Genomic DNA, 24,323 nt, shown 5'->3' with positions numbered 1-24,323 from the left:
GATAAAGGGAGAGAGGATTCGCATTAGGCGGATTGACGGGTCTGTGGTTTATGGTACATGGGGAAAAGAGCTGGAAATCTTTCATCTTCAACGTTAATGTACATGCTTCATGATTGCGCTTTCTTGCTTACCTTGGCCTGCTACGTCTGTCCTTTGCTGCTCTGCTCTGCTCTGCTCTGCTCTGCTCTGCCCTGCTATCGTTCTCGCACCGTACTTTTGCCCAAAGCGACTCAACCCCACCACCATGTCTATACAACATCACTGTTGCCACGAAATTGCCCAACCTCTGATTATCGCGTCGTTTCTTCACTCAATATACCAAAGATAAGCGCCTCACGGCACCAAAAGCTCGCTCTTTCTCTTTAACACACTCTTTTATCGTCAGGGTACGAGAGTAGGATTAATAAGGACATCTTTAGTCTATTTCAGTCTAATTTAACTCTATTCACTCTCTACGTCTTGCACGGGATGTGTGATGAACACCATGTTGAGCAAGTAGATACACGCATCTTATTGACGTATCTACTACTTCGCTAATCTCCTGTCATGCTGGGTCCCGGCATACATCTCATCGCCTCGTACTCCATGTCCATGTAGCAGATGCGATACTGCATACTATGAAAATGTATTACCACGTCTCCTCGCCAAGCGATCTGCTACGATATACGTGTGTCTTCTTGTACGCGTATCTGATATGCTGAGGTCCCCGATATCGATGATTGGAAGGCTATGCAAGACGAAGACCTAGCATAGAGATATGTCATCTCAATCTATGTTGTGTGGACTGCAGTATAGAAGGCGCCCGTATTCGTTAGGATGTCGTCGAAATGCTGATGTCTCGTCACTGTCACGTGGATATGCATGTTCCGTTCACGTAGCGGTGTTGGTATTGGCGACAGGTGCAGGAGCGGGAGCAACGGCAGCTGGGGCAGTCGAGGCAGCATCGCCAGCACCCGCAGCGGGAGCAGGGCCAACATGTGCGCCGCCTCTGGCACCTCCACGGCCGCCACGCCCTCCACGAGGTGCGAAGTTGCCACGAGCGCCGCCACGAGCAGGCCCAGTCGGTGGACCGTTGAAGCGAGGAGCTCTGGCGACCTTTTCTTTCCGTTCAAGAACCTGAACAGCGCCTTGGGCGATCTTGATGGGGCTGGCGGCCATGGCTTTCTTGAGACCATCCGGCTCGGCAAAGTCGACATAGGCGAAGCCCTTACGCTTGTCAATCTCGACTTTGTCAATACCTCCAAAGGTCTTCATGACTTCTTCGATGAGGGGCTCGGTGATACCCTGGCTGGGATTGGCATGCTTCAGGAACGCTTGCTTGCTCGTGGGTGCGGGCACAGGTTGAGCTGGTGCTGCTTTGGGGGCATTGTTGTGCGCCTGGGCGGGTCCCGCATCGGCCTTTGCTGGAGTAGAGTGCGACTGTGTAGGAGCGGGGCTGTTTCTGGCTGCGGCAGGCTCGGTGGGTGGAGCTCGTGAAGCAGCTGGACCCTTGGGAGCCGTCGGAGTCTGAGCCTGAGGCTTCTTCAAGATTTGCGGCGCAGGAGTCTTCAACGGCGTCTGGGGCTTTACATCGCTGGCAGTAGCCTTGTCGTTGGGCTTGTCGCCCTGATTGGCCTTGAAAGCGCGGCGTTCTGCTCGAGTCGGGCGTTCCTTCCTGCTTGCCTGCGCATTCTTGTCCGGAGTTGCTGTTGCTGGTTGTGAAGCAGGCGACTCTTTGGCCTTTTCCTCGACTGCCTTGGTCTCCTTTGCTTGCGCATTGGACTCGGGCGCAGGCGTACCAACCTCGCGCTTCGTTCCACGTCGACGAGTTGGGACAGGTCCTACACCGAGGTCACGCTGCAGCATCGACTTTGCGAGTGCGACGTTACCACGCTTGCGCTCCGGTGCTGGGCTGGCAGAGGTCTTGTCCGCCAAGGCTGAGGCAGATTTGGAGGATGACGCTTCCTTGTTAAGGATCTTGACAGCCTCCTTAGAGGCTTGAGCCTTGTCAGCCTTGCTTATGCGGCGATTCTTATCTCCCGAGTTTAGGGCGTTCTCTTTGCCTGGCTTGGCGAGTATCTTCTTCTCACCATCATCCTTGCCTTCTCCACGACCTCGATTTGCCTTTGCGCTCGGCTTCTCCCTGTTAGCCTTCTTTTCCCGGAGCGCTTCGATCAGAGGAGTGGTTTTGACCTTCTCCTTCTGACCTTCATTCTCGGCGGCCGGGGGCTTGGTGATGGGGTTGGTGAGGCTCTCGAGGAAGTCCTTGAATTCCTGATCCTGGTCGATGGTGCCCTGGCGGTTGTCGTTCCTGCGGCGGCCACCAGGCATCTTCGGGTAGGGAGCGTATTCGAGCGTAGGTGGGCCGACGAGGGCGGGGTCCTGCCATGACTTGGTGGCATCGTGGAAGGTGATTGCGCGCACGTGGTCGCCGAGCGCCTTGACGTGGTCCTGCTTGGTAACATGGATGTATGCGCGCGCTGGCTTGGAGGGTTTGGCGGCACTGAGGGGGTCAACAAGCTATCTTTAAAAGACAAGAAGGTGAAGAGTACTCAGTTGAAATCTTGCCCTTTCTGTAATTCATCCAATCGATCTTGCCAGCACCTAGCTTCCACTCGTCGCCTAGAGCCTCTATGAACTCGGTCTTAGTAAGACCAGGAGGAAGTCGCCGACATATTAGCTTCAGGCGGGGTTGGGCTGCTTTGGGCCCGCGAGGTGACTGGGCCGGGGCGTTCTTCTGGAGAAGTGTGACTGGCAGGACGCCGTTGGGGTTATTCGGAGGGGCCATGAGGGCGCGATGATGCTCGTTTGTGCGTGCAGTCGGTATGCTCGAGTAGATGTTTCTTCTCTATAGTTATCTGTTAGTGAAGGTTGCTTATCACACACAAACACAGTATATACCGTGGTTGTAGTCGTATTCAAGAGCCTGTGCCGGGTGAATTTATCGCGCGTGTCGCTGGGCAGAGGTAAAGTGGAGGAGGGAGCGCCGGTTTGTAGGTGAGGACATTGAAGGGATCACTCGAGAAGGCAGTACCAGACACGGCGATTGTTTTGGTGAGAGTTGCGGCAATGACGCAGCGACAACAGGCGCGCCTTCACGAGACAGTGGGCGAGGGCAGGCGCAACGGCAAGCGCCGAGGGGCGGCAGCTGCCCCACCGGCGCCCGCGTCTCGACTACACCTCAACCACGCCGGTATATCCTCAAGACCCCGAACCTCGCGCTGCACCCGACGCAGCCAATTGCCGCTGACTGCGCACACTTTCACTGCGACCCACGCTGACCCATGATACCCTATAGCGCACCCTTCAGCACCCCCATCGGCACACGACCCGCCTCCCTCCCGCCGCCATTGTCGCCTATCCCGACCTAAACGCACCGCATCGAGCTTCCCCTATTGATCCTGAGCTAGAGCACGACTGAAATATGGGCAAAGATAGCGACGTACCACAGCCAGGGCCCGCGCGCCTCGCAAAGGGCGCAGGGCCGGATGAATGGCTGGAGCAGGCCAAGCAATGCAAGTACCTGCCCGAGGCCGACATGAAGCGACTATGTGAGATTGTCAAGGAGTGTCTGATGGAGGGTGAGTCTCACCAATGCCACATGAGTTATGCAAAAGAAGGAAAGCATGGCTATTGTGCGACATGGTATCTATATCCATATATAAGACTAACCTACATCTGCCAGAATCCAACATCCAACCCGTACGAACACCCGTCACAGTATGCGGAGATATCCACGGCCAATTCTACGATCTGCTCGAGCTCTTCCGTGTCGCTGGCGGCATGCCCAACGACTCCCCTGCCGCGCCCCTCGCACCACCAGTCACATTACCGAGCACAATCAACCCCGCCGATCTCGAGCCTCCTACCAGCATAACAGACCCCAAGGTCAAGCGAAAGATGAAGCGAAGATTCCAGCGCGATCCCAACTACACTGGGCCAACAAGTCCTCCTGGCGGCGATGGCGATGAAGAGGGCGACGACGAAGAGGAGGAGGAACGCGGCCGAAGCAGGAGCGTTCACGACAGGCGAAGTCTTGGTTCGGCATCGGATGCAGACTCCACCAAGAACACAGTGGGTGGAAACGGCCAGCAGAACTTCATCTTCTTGGGTGACTTCGTCGATCGAGGATACTTCAGTCTGGAGACCTTTACCCTCCTCATGTGCTTGAAGGCCAAGTAAGTCAACAGGCACGCAGAACTACATTCACGGTACTAATTGAAACAGATTCCCTGACCGCGTCACTCTCGTCCGCGGAAACCACGAGTCGAGACAAATCACCCAAGTCTACGGTTTCTACGAGGAATGTCAGACCAAATACGGCAACGCTTCGGTATGGAAGGCCTGCTGCCAAGTCTTCGATTTCCTTGCCCTCGCCGCCATCGTCGATGGAAAGGTGCTCTGCGTACACGGCGGTCTGAGTCCGGAAATCAGAACACTAGACCAGATCCGCGTTGTCGCGCGAGCCCAAGAAATCCCTCACGAGGGAGCCTTCTGTGATCTCGTATGGAGTGATCCGGAAGATGTCGACACGTGGGCTGTCTCACCCCGAGGAGCCGGCTGGCTTTTTGGAGACAAGGTGTCTTCAGAGGTATGCATTCATCTTCCTTCCCCCATTACCCCATCGCTGACTGTTGCAGTTCAACCACGTAAACGGTCTCCAACTCATCGCACGCGCCCATCAATTAGTTAACGAAGGCTACAAATACCACTTCAAAGACAAAGACGTTGTCACCGTTTGGTCCGCACCCAACTACTGCTACCGCTGCGGAAACGTCGCCTCCATCATGAACCTAGGCGAGGACCTCAAGCCCGAGTTCCAAATCTTCTCTGCGGTTCCAGATCATAAGCGCGCCGTCCCCGCGGGTCGTGGAGGTCGCGGAGAATACTTCTTGTAGAAGACGCGTATACCGATGTTGTGTCCATGGACCGGAGGAGAGTGATGTTGTCGGCTGCTGTGTATATGCAATCTTACGATACGATGAGAAGCGGAGAATTGAATACCCCTGGGAGATGAACGAACGAATGGCATGTATACAATCTTTGCCTTGACATGGCTTGTACGATATCGCGTTGATGAAATTTTGAGGTAGTACAATGGTACCAATACGTTTCGCATGCGTTATTTCTCCTCCGGGGCAGTCGGGTCATTATACAGCCTACCTGATACCACGGCCTGCTTTTGGTGGCTGCTTACGCGACACATCATGTGGACCTCGGGAGCTTTCACGTGCAATTGCTCGCCACTGCCGGGCCGAGCGCAGAGGTGGCCTGATGCATCTGAACATGTAAGACTCCCGCATTGAGTTTGGCTTGCGATGTAAAAACACTGATCAATCCATCCCGTTCAGTATGTAACGTGTAAATCCTAAAGGACTCATCTTTAGTCACGCAGGAGGTACTCAAAAGGTCAACGTTAACCCAACGGCTTACAGGTGCTCCGAAAATTCCATTTGACTGGGTCCTATATTCTTTGCAGGCCCTGATTGCGAAAGCATGGAGAAACACTCAGGCTGTCGTTTGGAGCGGAAAAACCTAGTCAGTGAGGGGGTGGGTTTGTCCCTCAAGAAGGCGGCTCTCGTTCAGCCTTGTCATCAGCCCCCAATCTCTTATCGGTAGCCTTCCTGCATGTCCGTCTCGATAACTCTTGGCAAGCCTTTTTGTCAGAGAGCTGAAGAGAGGATGCGTTCTTTGGGCAATCATCTCCGCGAGCAGCCCTCCTTACCACTCGGTCTCGGCCCCCTTCTTCTTGACATTGCCGCCGCTAGTGTTGAAGCGCTTTACATCTGCAGTCAAGTTTGATTCCTTACCAATAGACTAACTCAGCCTGGCTTCTTTGATACCGTGCCTAAAAATGGGCTTGAGACGCATGGCTACGGATTCAGTTTCGATGCGTTGCTCGGTTGCGGGGCTGTGCACCACAGGATAAGTAGTGCACCAGACCTTTTGTTGGAACGTAGCCTTGATGTCTTTCTTGACCAAATCCTTGTCATCTTTCGTGCTCAATTGCCTCACATGGCGGACCCGATCAGCATCGTTGGCCTCGCATTGACGGTCATACAGATTCTCCGTCCAGCAGTTCAACAGTTGAAGGATGCGTACTCCAACGGAGGCAGCATTCATCAGACTCTTGATGAACTCCGAGCCGACTCAGAGGCTGTTTGCGACCTGATCGACAACATACATCGCGTTCTCAGCACCCCGAGCTTCGTCGCTGCGGTGGAAGAAGTGCAAGGCGCGTCGCAGGTCAACTTGCTAGAATGTCTCCAACGAGCTCTTCAAAGCTGCGAGCGCGAGGCCCAAAGACTCAGCAATTTCATCTACGATCTCGATATCTCAGGGGCTACGGGCCGCCTAAGGCAGGGCGTGCTTCAGTTCAAGCTTGATAGACGCTCGGATGATCTCCAACACATCAAGCGCAACTTCCAGGATCATAAGAGCTCAATTCAGTTGGCGTTTACGGTTGTCTCAACGTATGTCGTCCCCTTTTGAACAATGAAGGCAATGACTGACGAATTATCCCAGCTGCAAGCAAATGCAGGTTGCTGAACGTGATGCTCTCGATGCCGCAAGCCTGAAAGCTCAAATCAGCAGACTCGAGGTGGCCTTGGAGCAAATCGGAAAATTGCTAAACGAACGGCTAGCGGCGCCAGGTGACAAAGAGCAGACAGTGATGCTGGATGAAATGCGAGAGCTCCAGCATAGATCTGCAAAGGTCCGACGCCGAGCCACAATGCGACTCGACCAGATTACGTCTATACTCGAGGAGACGCAGAGCTCACGTCCTATGGTTGACAGGACCCGCCCTCCTGTACCACCGCGAAGGGCCTGGAAGGATCACCAAAAGCCGCCTGCAGGATTTCGCCCGCCAATTGACCAAAGCCCAGCCTCGAAGGTACCATCAACTCCAACCACCCCAAGAGCGGAGAAACGCGTTGCAAGCATGCCGGCCACCCCGACCCCATCGACAATCCCGCGAGTAAACGCCTTGAGCCCGGACACGAACAAGTCAGCCTCACCAGTGCTACCTGCCACCCGTCTTTCAGACATGACTACAAATGGTCTACAGATAGATGCTGAAGACTTCGAGGAGAGAGTTCTGTCACTTTTATCGACCGCGTCCACTCAACGTATGGGTACCGAGAAGCCATACAACGACGAGACAATTCTGGCGCTCGGGGAACTACTCGCAATGCTTGGAAAGCATGACTGGAGTGTACGACCCAGACTATATCTCGTGCTCCGCATGATCAAGGAAGTGCGAGCGATGAACATGCTCATTGTCGAAGGGTTCAAGGACATTCACTTCCCTTTCACTGAAGTCGACCTTACTTCCAGTCTCAAATCTGCTGCTTCCAGGCAAAACTTTCTTCGGGAACAACGGTTTGTACTCAGCTCAAGATCAGTCGATCTGGTACAAGGAGGTCGTCATCATCACCTTGGTAAGCTACACTTCTGTACACCGTTCGCTGCTCAGGTGCTGACCTTCGCCAGACAAAGGTGCAGATTCTTATTTTGTCATTAAGGAGCAGCTTGGGAAAGGCGGCTTCAGCATTGTCCATCGTGTCGAAAGCAGAATTGATTTGATCGAGTACGCTGTAAGGACTTATGATGTGTTTTGCTAGAGGGTTGACTCATCAGCAACAGTTAAAACGCATCGATCGAAGGAGCGGCACATTTTCAAAGGACCGCAAGAAGCTGCTCTCATTCGAGAACGAGGTCCATAACCTCAAGCGACTGTCGCACCATCATCTGGTGAAGCTCCTAGGGTGAGTTTGGGCAAGCCGAAATACAGTGCGTCGCTAACGAGTAATGTGTCAGTTCATACACCGATCGAAGATACATTGGCATCATCATGGAACCAGTAGCTGATCTCGATCTGCAACAATATCTGGCCCGGGATGCGTGGACCACACAAGACTATGTCGTCCTTCGGGGCTTCGTGGGATGCTTGTGCTCCGCTCTGGTCTATCTCCACGACAACAAATGCCGCCATAAAGATCTCAAGCCGTCCAATATCCTGATCAAAGGCGAGCAAGTGTATATAGCGGACTTTGGACTCGCTTTAGACTGGACTGAGGCGCAACGAGAGACTACGATGGGCCAACCCGAAGCTTATACACCGGCATACATCGCACCCGAAGTGAGTTCAGCTACGCATGATGACCTGAATCCTTGTTGACACTATCTCAGGTTGGCATGCTGCAACCCCGTAATACCGCTTCAGATGTATGGTCCTTGGGATGCATTTATCTGGAGATCGCCGTGAGTTAAGAGTTGCTTATGTGTATGTTTCAACATCGCTGACATTTCTAGACTGTTCTTACCAAGAGACAACTGCGATCAAAGGCTGAATTCTTCCAAACCACAGGGACACTGTCAACAAATTATTGGCAGAATCCAGAAGCAATCCAGAGTTGGATAGCCGAGCTGTCGATGGGATCAACGACTGATCAGCCCTTGTTACAATGGACCAGTAACATGACCGCCAGTGTTCCTAAACTCAGACTCACAGCTCAAGATCTCCAAGCAATGATAACAAAGGAACAAGCCAGAGGAGTCCATTACAGCGGTCCATGTTGTGTAAGTGAGGGTTTGTCGGGGGACGGAAGTGACACAACATCTTGGGCAGGCTCGCAGTCAGAAGATGAGATCTTCCAGACGGCCGTGCTGAGTGATGGCATGTCGGATGAACCTACCGTCATCAACAACACTACGACGACATCCATCGGCAGTGACGTGACGCTCCAGGCACCTCCCCCAAGCATCGAAAAGATAGTATATACACCTCTCCATGTACCGGATTACCTCGGTCATCATTCCACGGGAGGTGTCGGTCAGTCGCACCCTATATGGCTCAACGTCGGGAACGATGCAAATGTACCATTCTGCGCCACACCTGCAGCTGTGACCGAGGATAGCTACCCAAGACCGACAAGGGCTAGTATGGAAAAGACCAACGATGTGGACAAAGCTCGCGCCGATATACCGGAGATGCAAGCAACGAAACCGAAACACATAGCCAGAGATCGCACAGGCAAACGTACCGATCATGAGCACGAAGCGGCTCACTTGCGGTTCGTGCATATACCAAAGGCCGCCGAACCCACGAACGAAGAAGACTCTTCTACTGCCATCAGTCTTGCGGAAGCGTTTGCAGCCGATGACGGCGCATTCGAATATCACTTGGCCCTTCTGAGGGAGAAGAATCCAAACTGGAGAGATGAAATCACCGGTCTAATCGCGGCAGAAGCGCTTGACAAATACGGGGCCAACGTTATGCTTGTCGCCAGCAACTTCCGCGATGACTCTCTCGCACGTGATGTGATTGAGCACGCCCTCATTGTGGAGCCACAGATCATCCATCAACGCGATGTGTTCAATCAGACCGCATTGCATTATTCGGCGAACAGGAACAGAGCTGGTATCACGAAGTACTTGATCAAGAAAGGTGCCAATGCGACAATCACGAACTTTCGAGGCCAGACCGCTTTCCATGTTGCAATCCATCGACGCCGCTTAGCGACTTACCAAATTTTGCTCCGCTACCTTGGCGCTGCCGATATCAATACCAAGGACGATTGTGGTGAAACTTCACTGCATCTGGCCTGCTATCATGACGCGCCTACTGAGTTCATTCTGAGTATGTTGGCGGCTGGTGCTGACGCAAATGTCGAAGACCTCTCTGGCAATACACCACTGACGATCAGCGAAAAGATTGGCAACCTGGAGATAGCCGATTTACTACGAGAGTATGAATCGGACGAACCCGGACTTTCTCCGCCACCGCCACCGTATCAGAGCACACTTTCGCTCGCCCGTCAACCGGAGCCCACTGGTTGCACGTGTGATCTCTGCCGTTTGTTCCAGGCAGTCCGCAAAGTCGACGATCTCGTCCCCGATCTGGCGGATTGCACGTGCACCTATCATCTGGTACGCCTCTCGCTCAAGACGTTGAGCGATGTGAACTACATCATGTCATGTCTGAGTTCGTGCATGTGTCGGTCTTGTGAAGGGGAGCGTGCCCTGAATGAGGATCGAGAGCCTTGCATTGACTTTCCATCTTGCGACTGTGAAGATTGCGTCGCTCAGATCAGCCCACCGGGGCCGTTCACAAATCCTCCTTCGCTACCCCACGGCGATGATTTCGCTGGCATGCCGCTACCTCCGTATCCAGATCATAGCTATTACGACTATATCATCGATGAGTGGACCATTGAGGACGATACAGACCGATCACCACAAGATATCACCGCACAGGCCTTGGCCTGTCTTGCCCAAGCCGGATTCAAAGGAAAGAAGTCCTATCGGAATGAGCCGGAAAAGGCCCTTAAATGGGTCATCAGCAATAACGCCACTACACCTTATGTCTACAAGATTGTGGAAATTCTGCTAGACTGCGGAGCATCGGCCAATACGACAGACAAGAGTGGGTGTACTGGCCTTCACATAGCTGCTCGAACACAAGACGTTCGTCTAGCCATGGTACTAATTCAACGTGGCGCATGGCTTGACGTGCCTCGTCAAGCGATGTTCGCAGCTAAAGCGGATTTCACCCCTCTCAGGTACGCGCTCTGGTTTGGAAACGCGCTATCGCTTCGACAGCTCTTGTCAGTAGGCGCAAATATCAATGACCAGTCCGTATACGGTCGGAGTACGCTACTCCACGATGCAGTCACAAGCTTCGATCTCCTAGGCTGGCATATACCGATGCTGTTAGCGCATGGGGCCGACACAGAACTGGCAAATGAGGACGCAAACACACCACTCCATCTAGCAATCTCGCTGAATCAGATATTCGCTGTAATTGCGCTCCTAGATGCGGGAGCCAACATCGAAGCCATCGGGAAAGCTGGCGCGAAACCGCTAGCTATGGCGCTTGAAGGCGGCAACTACGGCATCATCACTCTTCTCCTTGATCGCGGTGCAGACGTACACTCACGTGCTAACGGCATGACATGCGCGCTATTCTACGCAGTTCAAATGGGCTACGTCGATATAGTAAGCATACTCCTTGAAGACTACGGAGCGAAAGAGGACATGCATCGCACTGACTTCACAGGCCGGAGTATTCTACACGTGCTTGTGTATACACACGTCGACCACATGCTCCATATACTCGACAGGTTGATCGAAGAAGGCGCAAACGTCAATGCAGAGGACTACTCTGGGTCGACGCCGCTACATGAAGCTGCGAAGCTGGGGAGTACTGTAATGGTCAGTGGGCTGCTGGAATATGGGGCTACGATGAATGTACAGGATCGTCAGGGCAAGACCCCGTTGGATCATGCGCAGGCGAAGAAGCATCGCGAAGTCGTGGAGTACTTGGGTGGGACATTGAAGAAGAAGGGTTGGTTTCGCAGGAGTTAGGACTTGCTTTCTATGCGCATTAATGACCTACTTCCGCATCGCAATGAATTTTGTAGTTTAATACGATTTCAACTGTCTGATATCAAAGATATCCTTACACCCAAGAATGGTAAGCTGAATACGGTTACTTGGAGGATCGTACGTATGGTGTGTATTGAACAGGCTCGACGCCACTCTTCAGTCCGGCATATCACCAGCCACGCCTCTTTTCCCTAACGAAAGAACCGAGAAAAAAAAGCTCATTCAACAGAAACAAAACCGTGACCGAGAGACAAGTTATTGAGTGACGTGTGTTGGCGCGTGGGGTCGATCGTGTGACGTGTGTTTGCTATGTAGAATACAACGACAAACATGGTTGTCTGGCACTCACGACCCTACTCGCCCTTGGACTTGCCCAAGCGGGGCAAAAACTCATTTGTAGAGTTTGTCACACGGCTGATGACGGGACCAGCCCGTTGGGTGGGTGAAGCGGATCCGTGACTTGGGAATCGGGGTTATTATACAGCCCACCTACGCCCAACAAACCCTCTCTTACCATATCCAACCAGGCTATTACCTCCCTACATGCAGGATACACAACGGGTGCATCAGCATCGAAAGCCCGCGCTACCAGCATGGACTTCCAAGTTTGGGAGGCTCTCTTACAAACAGCTCAAACGCAAAAGCTCCGTCCCGTCAGTACCAATTTGACGTTCGACACGATATGGTACACCATGTGGTCCCAGAAACATTGGCGATTGAATTTCGAGAATGCACCGCCTCCAAAGGATGCGCAGTTACAGCCCTGCTTTCTCTTGAAGATCCCAGCGTCACACCCTCCGGATTACGCGCAGATCATACAGCAATTAGAAAAGGTCCAGGCCAAAGACGATGTGACTAGCTCAAGCTTTCTTCAACATGTCGTGGTCGCATCTCACGGCCGCTCGAGTTTGGAACTGGAAGCCGAGGTCGCAGCCGCGCTGAACGCTCGAGGGCTGCAGACTCTCACACTTGCGACCTTGCAGAGTGGCTGTGACATTGAGACCGGTCCTCACCTGCTGCATGGTAGTGACCTCTGGAAGGTGGCTAGACTGTACGATGATACTAATGGGGCTTTTATGGCTGCTATTCGTCCAGGTGAAGAAGAAAAGTGAGATCTGCCCCGCATTCTAATGAATAATGTGCTAACGTCGTACCAAACAGATGTGAGAATTTGCGGCTGTGTAGCGACCGATATCAGACGCTTAACGTTGCCATACCGTCACGAGCGAGTGCTCTCAATCTGACTGAGCAAGAATCGGACTTGCGACTAAGCGGTATGAGGTTCGCAGTAAAAGACATGTACTCCGTCGCTGGCTTGAGAACTTCTCTCTGCAGCCGACCGTACTATGCAGTTTCGGAGCGAGCGGAAGTGACCGCTCCATGCATCACGAGATTGTTGAGCGAAGGTTGTGCTATGGTCGGGATGCTGAAGTTGAGTTCCTTCATTGGACGTGAAGAGCCGACTGAAGCCATAGACTACCAAGCACCGTTCAACCCCCGCGGAGACGGCTATCAATCACCGGCTGGCAGTAGCAGCGGAAGTGCAGCGGGCCTTGCGTCTTACGCGTGGTTGGACTTCACCCTTGGATCTGACAGTAAGTCAAAGCCTCAGCTGGAGATTCGATCCTAAAGCATAGTAGCTACGGGAAGCGGGCGTCGCCCGGCATTTATGAATGGCTTGTTCGCACTGCGTCTTTCTACAGGGCGTCTGGCACTCGAAGGAATGGTGCCGACTTTCGAGTAAGTTCATGCTATTGCGTGATTGATGCGATGGGTTCACTGATCGTCAGTCGTTTCGACACGCAATGTATCTTCGCTCGCGATATCGACAAGATGGATACCATACTCCAAGTATGGCTCGACAATTGCGACATCGCAAAACTCAAGGCTAATGTGAGTTCAATCCGGACGGTTTGCAATCATATCGTCGGCTGTTTTTGATCATGATTAGCTGCCGAAAAGACTCCTGTATCCAGTGGACTTCTTCCCAGTCAACAACGAAGTACAGATGCAGCACGTGAAGAGCTTCGTCCAGGATTTCAGCGATTATCTGCAAGCGCCAGTCACGGAGATTGACTTATCACTGGAATGGGAAAGGTCGCACCCAAAAACCGCGGATGGTGATTCACTAGATGGCTACTTGAGCGAGGTCTGGCTTCATTGAATCATCGCGATAGCGATGCTGACGTGCCCTAGGTCTCCACTAGAACCTTTTTGTATGACTTCTATCACAGCTTCGACAAGTTCCGTGAAACGTACAGGCGCGAGTTCCAGAAGGAACCTTACGCCAATGAGTACACACAGTGGAGATGGTGCGCACCGCCGTCTCGGATACTGACGTAATCTAACTTCGCGCCAGGGATTTCGCCAAGTCAATAACGAGAGAAGAGAACGAGGATGCTGTAACCCGCCTCGACACATACAGAGACTGGCTACTCTCTGAAGTGTTCCAGGCGGACAGATACGACACATTCATGGTGCTGCCAGTCTCAGAGGTCGCACCAAACTACAGAGATCGGAAGACAGAGCCACCCAGTAAGCAGAACGCGTTCGATGCGCTGTACATCTCGCCCACTATCGAGGCTCCCGAAATTGTCGTTCCAAGTAGGTCGTACGCCTGTAGTAGAAGAGATTGGGCTGATGAGCTCGTTCAGTTGCAGAATTCCCGTACACATCTCGGGTGAGTGGGCGCGAGGAGAAGCTTCCAATTGCAATATCGGTAGTAGGAAATCCTGGTGAGTCTTCTCTCTTTGCATGCGTCAGGAGCAAGTAAGGTCGGCTAATGCTGTTGTAGGTACCGACCTGGCACTCGTTGGTCTTGTGAGGGATTTTTTGAAAGCTTCCAAGAGACACATGCGCGTTTCCATCGGATCGTCGATGTTCGATAGCAGCTGTTTCTAGAAGCCTGCAAGACTGAAATGCTGAAACGGGCTGTATTAATGAGAAGCGCTTAAGGTCGTATGTGCAAATCACACCTGGGCAGGATGAGTAAAGTGCGCTTTTGACTCAGACTGCGGTCTAGGTAGTCCTGATTCGAGATGGCCATTGAGATTGTATGTCGGTATACGGTATGATTGAGATACCTAGGTAGCTTTGATGATGTGAAAGACATCCTGGCTCGGACGCCCAATTGAAAGTGGGGGAGCTGCCTGCATCTCCGACCCAATCACAACAGCCCAGGCCGCGACGGCCCACCTGAGCCGCTACTTTCCTGCTCCGGTGATAAGCCCCTCCTACATCCTCTTCAACATCAATCGCATCCTTCATCTTTGGCATTGCGCCCTATGAACAGATTCATCGTCGCATTTCGACCATACATAGCGCCTGCTCGTACTATGTATTACTGCAACTTTCAACCCACGAATATACAATTAGCAGACCAAAGACTCCCGCTTCAGTTTGCAAGCGCAATAAGCGTATCATGTCGTGGCGCTCACGAGGTTGAAGGCTGCAGTCGATTGCGCCTCTGGCGTCCAGACTATCTATTCAGCTGCGATTTGAGAGGTTGTAGTATTGCTAGAGTGTTTCGTGGCTGAATCCAGCCTCTCCAACTAAAGACTTCAGCCGCACCCGAACTTAGCTAGCATACGGAAACCTTCATGGAGGGATATGCTTATAGCCCGCCATTGCTCACCCACTTTATTCTCCACGCCTTACTAGAAGACCCATCCTTTCATTACACGCCTACTCAGAGATCACTCTTTAGAAGTGTGCTATAGATGGGCTGGCGACATGGCGGACACTACCACTCCTACAGCGAACAGTCCAATACCCGCGACAATCTCCATCTATGGCCTGACCGAGCTCACTCAAGGCGACGAGGTTCGAGAATTTGACATTGTTTTTGTACATGGCCTACAAGGTCACCCGGAGAGCACGTGGACGTTTGCCGAGGGTACTAACAACCAAGCATCTACCAAACCACCTTCCAAGGGTTCCTTTTTCCGACGGTCAGCAAAAGCAGCTGCAACGGAGCCCGCAGCCGATCTGCCCGGAACTTCTCCACCGTCAAACACCTTTTGGCCGCGAGACTTCTTGCTCGAGGATTTCCCCAAAGCGCGCGTTTTCACCTATGGCTATGATTCCTCCGTTAGCCACTTTTTCTCTGGCCCAGCTAATCGCGACAACATCCTCGACCGTGGACGAGACCTGCTCGAACGGCTTGCTCCTCAGCGTGAGAAAGTGCGAGGTCGCCGCATCATTTTTATTGCGCACTCTCTTGGTGGTTTAGTCGTCAAATCGGTAAGTCTTCTCTGGGTCTCATCATCACCTAATAGTGTTCGGTCAATTGACATTTCCTCAAAATAGGCCTTGAGGCTATCTGCCGAAGCTGAGGATGAAGATGAAGACCTGAAAGACATACTGGCATCAACGGCGGGCGTCTTGTTCTTCGGTACCCCTCATCGCGGGAGTCTTTGGGTCAGCACGGGCAAGATCATCTCCCGTTTTGCCAAAGCGATCGGCTTCTCGACGAGTAACATCAACCTCGATTTGCTCACGCCGAATGACGCAATGCTGCAAATACTAAGAGATGACTTCAGAAAAAAGCTGGATAAACAGAAAATGCTCTATGTTACGTCTTACCAGGAATCGTTAGGGTACAAAGGCTTCAACGGCTTCGATGAAAAGGTATGAAACCCGGCAAAGAACTTTTAGAAAAGCCTGAATACCTGACGCTACCCCCATTATAGATTGTAGACCCAGACTCTTCAGAAATTGGACACGCAAAAGAACGGCGCCTGCCCATTACCGCCAATCACATGAACATGTGCAAGTTCAGTAGGACGGGTCCGACTCGGGTTGATTATGAGCAAGTGGTGAGACCCCAGATAAGCACGCATATGAACAGAGTGTACGAAGCACTGCGGGAAAGTACGTGATTCTCTGGCGGGAGGCTCAAGCCTTCGATTTTGGGCACGCTGTCTAATGAATTCACGATAGGAAATGAGTCTTTGTTCAAACACTTTTCCGATGCCTTGACGTTGAAAACCAACCAGATTAACGAAGCTCATGATCGCACGCTCTCGTGGCTCCTACAAGCGGATCAGCAAGGACCCGGCCTAATGAATTGGCTTGCCGTTGAAGAAGGCATATTTTGGATCCAGGGTGTGCCAGGCTCCGGGAAATCTACTGTGATGAAGTACCTTTGCGAGTCGGGCGACGTCGCCAGAACCCTAGAGACATTCGATTGGTCTCATGCAGCAGTTTTCTTAACGCGCGAGATTGAGCAAGAGAACAGATCCTGGAAAGCAGTCGTCGGTGCAATCGTGTACAAACTCTTATCTTTCCACCCCGCCCTTCATTCCATCATCGAACCGTTGGTCGCTTCCCATGGCCAACAAAGTTCCTTCTCTCTAGAAGAGCTTGAGAGGATTCTGCTTCTATGCAAGTCGCAGAAAATAGTCAAGTTTCGCATGTGTCTTTTCATAGACGCCTTGGACGAGAGTGACAACGATGAGAAGAATTGGGAATATATGGCCGACTTCTTGGAGTTCCTGGTAACGAATGAGAGTGACCAAGGGTTTGGTACCTTCAAGATATGTGCCACCAGCCGTCCGGAGAGCGCGTTCGATGTCCGATTGAAGGATCGACCTGGCTTGCGCGTGCAGGATTGGACCAAGGGGGACATATACTATTATGTCCACAGCCGATTGGAATCCCATCGGCGCGTGCGAGACATGGCTGGAGATTCGGAATTCTGCGATCAGCTGCAGGAGATCTGCAGGTTCATTGTTGATCAGGCAATGGGCGTGTTTCTTTGGGTTCGCCTGGTCGTCGACAGCGTGCATGTTAGCCTGTCACGAAGCGAATACTTGGGGAACGTACGAGCGCGACTATTGAACCTTGATCAGACAAACACACAAATGGCTGAGCTCTACTTGTCCACACTCGACAGCATACCGGTAGAGACTCGCGGAGAGACGGACGCCATCTTCAGGACGCTCCTGGCGGCGGACAAAGCGGTGAGTGTAATGGATATCGGTGTTCTTCTCGAGGTGATTCCATATCAAACCTTTACCGAAGACGGTTATGCAATTGAGCCCCGTCCGATATTGGATATGAGTAGAAGTGGCCCTAGATTGGAGCAGCGCATAAGAGACGCAACGGGAGGATTGGTGCAGGTCGTTATGCCAGAAGGATACAAGGAAGCCCTGGAAACGTGGGAGGCAATCAGGAGATCGATTGTTGCCAAACCTTCGACCGAGCCCGGAGAAGATGATTATGCACACGAAAAGGCCAGGATCGCTTCAAGAGATGAATTGCTCGCAGGGATAGTGTCAGGTGTGCATGACGAGACTGTCAGCTTAACCAATCCTGAGGCTTGCATCGATGCGTTTCATTGGTGTGTGCAGAACTCAATGCTTATGCCAGACGCCACGGTCTGGACTGTTCAGTTCCTCCATCAGACAGTGAGGGAATTCTTGACAACATCTGACACAGATCTGATTTCGAGGATAAACGACAAATTTCCCCCACCACAGGAGGGATTCATGGTAGCTGGCGCCATGTACCATATCTCAATCGCACTCGCCTATATTCAGCTGAGCGACGCCCTGCGAGAGGAGTCTAGATGGACCCTGGAACCAGCAGAGATCATGATGAGGTACGCCCCCGAGTTGGACCTTTTGGAAGGAATGAAATCCTACGACCTGATCCACGCTCTTGATCGATGTTTATCAAGGTCGACCGAAGGGAAGGCTTACTGGCCAGGCTCACGCCTGCAGCACCCTCCAGCCTGGAAAACAACATTCCTGGCATTCGCAGTGAGCAACAACATGTGCGCTTTTGTCTCGGAAGCGCTGAGAAGACAACCTGATCTCATCAAAAAGCCCGGTCGACCGCTGCTACACTATGCAGGCTGGTCCCCGGGCAAGTATCCGAACCCTACCATGGCTGACATCCTTCTGTGCGCAGGAGCGAACCCAGGCTGGGTCTTTGACGAGTCGCCACAGATATCCAAGACAGCGTTAGAAAGCCTTTTCTTCGGACACGTTCAAGAAAATGGGGCTTTACACTTCGAGTACATGTGGACGCTCGCGCATTTCTTTGACGACTCAGGTTTCGACTCCCGCGTTCCCTGCCCTTCTGGACCCGATCTTATTGTCCACGCCATGTCCGAACACCCCGAAAAATGGACTGAATGGACCACCATCTTTCACTACATTGCCGCAATGCCCGTACCACTCGCGGACAAGATAGAGTTCTTTAAGAAATTGAGGACACTGGTCGATAACTCCAACGTTCGGACTTACGACAATTGTATGAACGTCCGCGACTCAAACAAGCGGACCGTCTTCGAAGCTCTGCTCCAGAACGCAAGTCCAGAGGATGTGACGCCAGAGATGGCCGGTCGCATGCTGCGGGGCCTGAAAGCCAAGATCACAATGGAGATGGTGCGTGTCAATTTCGAGTCGTCGAAAGACGAGGATGAGACGCCAATCGCGTGCCATATGCGCGCGGTGACTCCTGTGTTCTTCAGGGAAGAGTTTAGAAAAGATCGCTACTACACTAGTGGGGCTAAGAGCCTCATTTCTAGTCTCAATCCCCTTCATCTGGCTATTGCCAGCAGTACGTGGCTACCGCTACGTATCTACTTCCGCGTCGTCGTGCTGTGGCCAGCGCTGTCCCAGATCTTGATCTGTGTGCTCACGTCACCGGTAGGATTACAAATATGCAAGTATCTGCTCCTTGGAATTTGCTGCTTGCTGGTTTGTGGAGCTGTAGCTGCGGTGTTGTGGTTTGGCTTGTACGTGTACTTCGAAATGAGGAAATCAGAAGCTTTTGGAGCTTATGCTGTAGCGGCGGCGAAGGCGAAAAAGAAGTAAATATAGCTAGAGGTCTATATTACAGCACCTAGCTTCGTAGAACACAGGTATACCTCTGGCTTACAACGCTGGGAGATACCATGCGTGCGCACTTCGATGATTCGTCAGATAATCTACCAAAGTTTACATGCATTTCACTATAAGTATCAAGTAGTTCTTAGAAACATGCTTCGTTGAAGCTTGAAGCGTGATGTACTACCTAGGCAAAGAAATGATGACTCTCCTTGTATGAAAGTGGTCTTCAATGCAGAAGCATTCATGCCGCAAGAAGACGTGTTGCAAGCAATAGCGATATTTTAGCGCGTTTCTAGATAAAGAGACACCTTCGCGAGACAGATTCGCAGTCTAGGGTTTGAAGCAACGGCTTGAGCGACGACGAACTCAAGGAGCAAACCTAAATCCTTTCATCCTCGGCACGATCGTCATATCCCGGATATCGTCATGGCGAAACGCCCAAGCCAGAAAGCGCTCGATACCCATACCCCAACCCGTTGTTAGTATCGATTTGTGCTCTCGAAGCTCAGTGTACTAAGCATAGCCCTCTAGATCAACTTCATGCTTCTCGAGCGCAGCCCGCACTTGTTCAGCGGTTGTGTGACGTTCACCAAGACCGAGAACCCCTCTCCGTTTCCAAGTAAAAGGTCTGCGCAACGCGCTTTTGCGCATGTCTTGTCTGTGAACGCCTGATAGAAGGGTACGCTCAAGTGATCCATCTCAGTAAGCCAAACACCAGGTCACACCTCCCAGCTGAGCGAAGTAGCACCGCCCGCCGATTTGAGTAGCAACTAGACGTCATCTTTCCTCCAAAAACCTCAGTATCTCCCTAGCAACTTCTTCAGGCGTACTATCAGTCGTGTCAAGGCTCAACCCATCACAGCCATCAAACCGAAAGATATCGCATCTCTCCCTAAAATCCCTCAGACGTTCAGGATCAGTGAGCTTTTTGGCACTACCGTTAACGCGTCCAGCAGCAGCAACTCGCCTGATGTTTTCCTCGACATCGCAAAGAATATAGACAGGCTTGAACGGACGTCCAGCCTGTCTGGCTGCTTCCCGATACTCTTCCGCAACCTTTTGTCCTAGTGCGTTGTCGGACTGGTAATCTTCATCATCATAAAATCACAACAATCAGCAAAGTGTTAATAGCGAAGGGTACATAGGATTCTTACCGGTGAAAACGACGACTTGCGATAACGTAGCCGGGTTACTGACGTATTCTCTGAAGATGTGTTGCCGATACCGATGGCGTTCTTCTTGGTAATCGGGGTGACTTCGTTGGAACTTTGCTTCCACGGGGTCGATCAGCTTGTGGTTGTCCAGGAGGATCATGTCGGTATGTAGGGTCTTCATGACGGAGGCGATGGTAAGCTTTCCGCAGCCTGGAAAGCCGTTGATCCAGACGACGGGTGCTATGTTGGTCGTGTTCATGATGTTGGCAGTTGCAAAGGCGTAACCTGTCGCGCGGATGTGGAAATTGTTAGTCGGTGTATCATCAAAGTCTAACTGTGATATAGAACGAAGATTCGTGGTTTGAGGGGCGCGTATAGATATAGGCGGCCAGTTCGACGACATGAGTCACTGTTTGCGGCCCATGGTTGTGCACACCACGGGGAGGTACGCGACGTCATTGGTTAGCAAATAACACTTTGAACCACGGTTTCGTGACACCCAAACGGAAGAAAGGTAGCATCTCATTCAGCCTCCACGGCTACACCACCCCATCACTTCAACGTATCAACCAACTCCCTATAAATCTTCTTCAAATCCCTCACATCGCCCTCCAACTCCTCGACCCTCTCCGTCTTCTCGCCCAACATCTCCAACGCCGTCATCTCCCTATTCTCCATCTCGCCCAGCCTTTTTTCCAAATCCCCCACCTTCTCCCCCTGTTTCCTCGTCTCATCAACCTCACGCATGAGCTTAACAACTTCTTCGCGGGCTTCGTCGCGCTGGGCAGTCAGACGAGAAAGTTCCTCTTTGTGGGTCGCTTTTTCGGATTCTAGACGCCGGACTGCGGCGCTCATGCGCTCGACGAGTTGGACGGAGGGGCCGGCGCCGGCGGTGGAGACGCTGATCATGTCGTTTATTGTGCGGTGGGGGGAGGATGTATTCTCGAAAGGGTCGTTGTCGTGGTCGATGGTGTGGATAGACGGGGTTTCCAGGCCGCCATTGAGGTTGGACATGCTTGATGGAATGGAGTCTTGTCGTTGGGGCGTGCCGAGTTCGGGGGTGCGCACTTTTGTCGCGTTGCTGGATTTATTGTGGCGGGAGGAAGAGGGGCGGCGCGAGGCTTCGTCGAACATGCGGTCCATGGGCGACATCATGGGCATGTCCATGCCGCTGGATATGGAGCGTGGGTTGGGTCGCCGGCTGTATATGCCCAGTGGATCGGGCGAATGCCGGCGTTGTGCTATTGAAGGTGAGTCTGTTCGTAGATGATGAGAATCGCCTAGTAGAGATGGCGTCTGTATCTCCACCTTCCACTTGTTCTTCTCTTCCTCTAGCCGTTGTTGTAGCTCGACTTCCCACAACTTCTTTTCTCGTTCAAGGTCGGCTCGCGCATCTTGTGCTGCGGTCTCCGCTTGTGTGAGCCTAGTTTGTAGCTTCTGAGCTGCGGCACGCTGTTCGGTCAGATCATGTTCGAACGTCCTAGCTCGCTCGTTGATGCTCTCGAGCTCGTCTTCCAGTCGGCGTGCTTTCGAGTTGACTTCTCTTGCTTTTCGTCGGACATCAGACTCGCGCTTTGCTGTCTCATCACGGTCTTTCTCAAGAGCTGCCATACGAGACGTCAAAGTGGTCTCGATACCCTGCCAGTTCTCGGAAGCCAGCGAGTACTGGGTCTGCAGCGTCTCAATCTGTCGCAGGAGCTTGGCTTGTGAGTCGCCAGTCGCAGATGAAGACGCCTCTTCTGTGCGGCTGCGAAGCAATTCCAGTTTAGATTCCAGGTTCTAGAGTTCTGTCAGTGTCCATTTGTGCTGTAAGCGCCGTCAAAACTCACAGCAATCTCGCCGCGCAACTCAAGCTCGGCGACCTTTGATTTCTCTTGCTGGCTCTTCGCTTCGTCTCTGGCCGCCTGGAGCTCCCTCTTCGCGCGATCTTCGGCAAGCTTCTTTTCTATCCGGACATTCTCGATATCCTCTTTGAGTGACGCAGTGGCTCTCTTCTCTGCTTCCAGCGCTCCAGATTGGGCTCTCTTCTCAGCATCTTCAGCCCGTGAGAGCGCGTCGTTGAGTTGCTTCCGCAGCTCAGATATAGTGAGGCCAGCCTCCTCGCGCTCAGCTCTGATGGTCTCGATGTCCTTCTCGATCCTGCCCACAATCTTCAGCTTTTCTTGCGCAGACTTTTCTGCCGCCTCTGCGCGCCGTGCCCTTTCCGACTGCTCAGTGATGCTCCTTTCCGCCTTTGTCAGCCGCTGTTTGAGTGTCGCAATTTCCTTGTCCTGCTCCAAGGCCTTGGTGCGCATCTTCTTGATAGTGGTCAAATGCTTCATCTCCGTCTTTGAGAGTTTCTGCCCCTCTTCCATGAGCGCAGCTATCTGTGCGTCCTTGTCCGCCAGCTTCTTATCCGCTGGGGTCGCTTCCGAGTCGGACTTGGCGGCCTTTGCAGAGGCAGCAAGCTGCTCGGAGAGGTATGTGAGCTTCGACTGTAAAGCATCGATTCGCTCGAGGTGAGAGTTGAGCTCCTCGCGATTATCCCGTAGCGACTCCTCATATGTCTTCTGCAACAGCGATAGCTCAGCCTGCACTTCTTCGGGGTCTTTGGTCTCGGTAGACAGCGTTGCGGGAAGTACGTCGATCGAAGGTCGCGACGGGTCGCTGTCGAAGGACTGGCGGGGAGACGAGGTTTGCGGGGTGACGATGGAGGGTATCGACGGCATGGACATGGTGGGAACGGGCGTCGAGGTCGGTTGCTCGGCTACTAGAGGTGTAGGCGGTGGTGAAGTCGCTGGAGGAGAGACTATGGGCGCAGGTGCCTCTACGGCGGGTTGTGGAGGTTCCTCGACCTTGCTTTCATCCGGCTTGGGCGCCTCATCTTCCTTCACCGTTGTGGCTTCTTCTTTCACAGCTACCGCCTCAGTCGCTGGCTCAGGCGCCTTCGAGTCTATGCTTGCTCTTGGCGATGCGGTGACAGCATTCACGGCTGGACTCGCAGGTCTCGATCCAAGGTCCGACGACGTTCTTGCTTCGGAGCCCTTGTTCACAGCCTTGGCTAGGCGGTCCTGTAATCGAGAGTTGGGTCGGCTTCGTGACGAGGTGCGCGAGATGCCTGTCTCGTTAGCCCTCTGAAAGCTGGTAACAGCAAGTGTCTCCAAGGCCACCCACCTGGTTCGACCGCAAGCTTCTTGTCCGTCGCTGCCTTTTCTGTCGTGTCTGACTTGGCGCCTGCCTCTGTGCCCGCCGGCTTGGTGGTGGTGGTGCCATCTTCAGCCAGGATACCGTCGAGGCGCGACTCGAGGCCCGAGATGGCGCTGTTCCACCAGTTCTTCCCGCTCATCTTGCCTCTACAGCTGCACGTGTCCTGGGGCGATGGGTCGTCTTCGACGCTTCGCTAGCGTTCAGCGTGCACTCGTTCGGCGCTTGTGTCTGTTCATAGCTCAATTGCGCGGGAGGCCAGGCTGGTCTGTTGGCGGTCGTACGCGATCAGTAGGGCTCGCGGGGTGTCACAGCAATGATCATAGGGTGAATGTCGTAGGGTGGATGTTGTCGCAGCTAGATCAGCTCGTATCATCGGAAGGCGGCCCCAATCGCATGCGTGTCCTCTTGCTCCCAAGGTTCCTGCCGCGCAAGCCCTCGAGATGACGGGCGCGGTTGCAGCATGCCACGCGCACGCCGATTGGCCGACCAAATGTTCCGCAACTCCGCTCTCTGCCCTGACGCAATTCCCACCACCAAGAGTTTATGCAGGGGACTTGGGTCCCGGCCATGACTTCCGCATGACGATCGGCGTATGGATATCTTCACTTTTCGATGTCGTCTACATGCCATATGCTTTTTTGGCATGCGTTCCAGATGCAACATGCATCTCACGATGACTGCTACGATTGAACTAGCCTCTAGTGGCATCGCGCCTGCCGTCTCTGACGACAGCAGTATTCTTTCTTTAGTTGTGTTTGCTGCCTTCATATAG

At 52.8% G+C, this 24,323-nt stretch overlaps 5 protein-coding genes across 5 annotated transcripts; 3 read left to right on the top strand and 2 right to left on the bottom strand.

The window, feature by feature from the left end:
• Positions 1-870: 870 nt before the first annotated feature.
• On the bottom strand, positions 871-2,767 carry J4E78_005391 (uncharacterized protein; the record flags this gene model as incomplete). The annotated part of the gene is made up of 2 exons (XM_049366011.1): positions 871-2,482; positions 2,532-2,767. The coding sequence occupies 2 exons, from the start codon at positions 2,765-2,767 to the stop codon at positions 871-873; spliced, it is 1,848 nt and encodes a 615-aa protein (XP_049222726.1).
• A 636-nt stretch (positions 2,768-3,403) lies between these two features.
• Positions 3,404-4,877, top strand: J4E78_005390 (uncharacterized protein; the record flags this gene model as incomplete). The annotated part of the gene is made up of 4 exons (XM_049366010.1): positions 3,404-3,560; positions 3,665-4,157; positions 4,207-4,570; positions 4,620-4,877. The coding sequence occupies 4 exons, from the start codon at positions 3,404-3,406 to the stop codon at positions 4,875-4,877; spliced, it is 1,272 nt and encodes a 423-aa protein (XP_049222725.1).
• A 1,117-nt stretch (positions 4,878-5,994) lies between these two features.
• Positions 5,995-11,349, top strand: J4E78_005389 (uncharacterized protein; the record flags this gene model as incomplete). The annotated part of the gene is made up of 7 exons (XM_049366009.1): positions 5,995-6,452; positions 6,505-7,393; positions 7,627-7,748; positions 7,819-8,122; positions 8,620-9,967; positions 10,058-10,408; positions 10,757-11,349. 7 exons carry the CDS (start codon positions 5,995-5,997, stop codon positions 11,347-11,349), a joined length of 4,065 nt encoding a protein of 1,354 aa, XP_049222724.1.
• A 3,442-nt stretch (positions 11,350-14,791) lies between these two features.
• On the top strand, positions 14,792-19,196 carry J4E78_005388 (uncharacterized protein; the record flags this gene model as incomplete). The annotated part of the gene is made up of 4 exons (XM_049366008.1): positions 14,792-14,796; positions 15,135-15,612; positions 15,679-15,999; positions 16,368-19,196. 4 exons carry the CDS (start codon positions 14,792-14,794, stop codon positions 19,194-19,196), a joined length of 3,633 nt encoding a protein of 1,210 aa, XP_049222723.1.
• A 1,721-nt stretch (positions 19,197-20,917) lies between these two features.
• Positions 20,918-23,690, bottom strand: J4E78_005387 (uncharacterized protein; the record flags this gene model as incomplete). The annotated part of the gene is made up of 3 exons (XM_049366007.1): positions 20,918-22,144; positions 22,195-23,462; positions 23,519-23,690. 3 exons carry the CDS (start codon positions 23,688-23,690, stop codon positions 20,918-20,920), a joined length of 2,667 nt encoding a protein of 888 aa, XP_049222722.1.
• Positions 23,691-24,323: the final 633 nt, after the last annotated feature.

The sequence above is a fragment of the Alternaria triticimaculans genome, assembly GCF_023758025.1.
Source record: "Alternaria triticimaculans strain BMP 0046 chromosome Unknown scaffold_6, whole genome shotgun sequence".
Lineage (NCBI taxonomy): Eukaryota > Fungi > Ascomycota > Dothideomycetes > Pleosporales > Pleosporaceae > Alternaria > Alternaria triticimaculans.
Note: the sequence above shows the minus strand (reverse complement) of the source record. Positions and strands in the feature narration are given on the sequence as shown.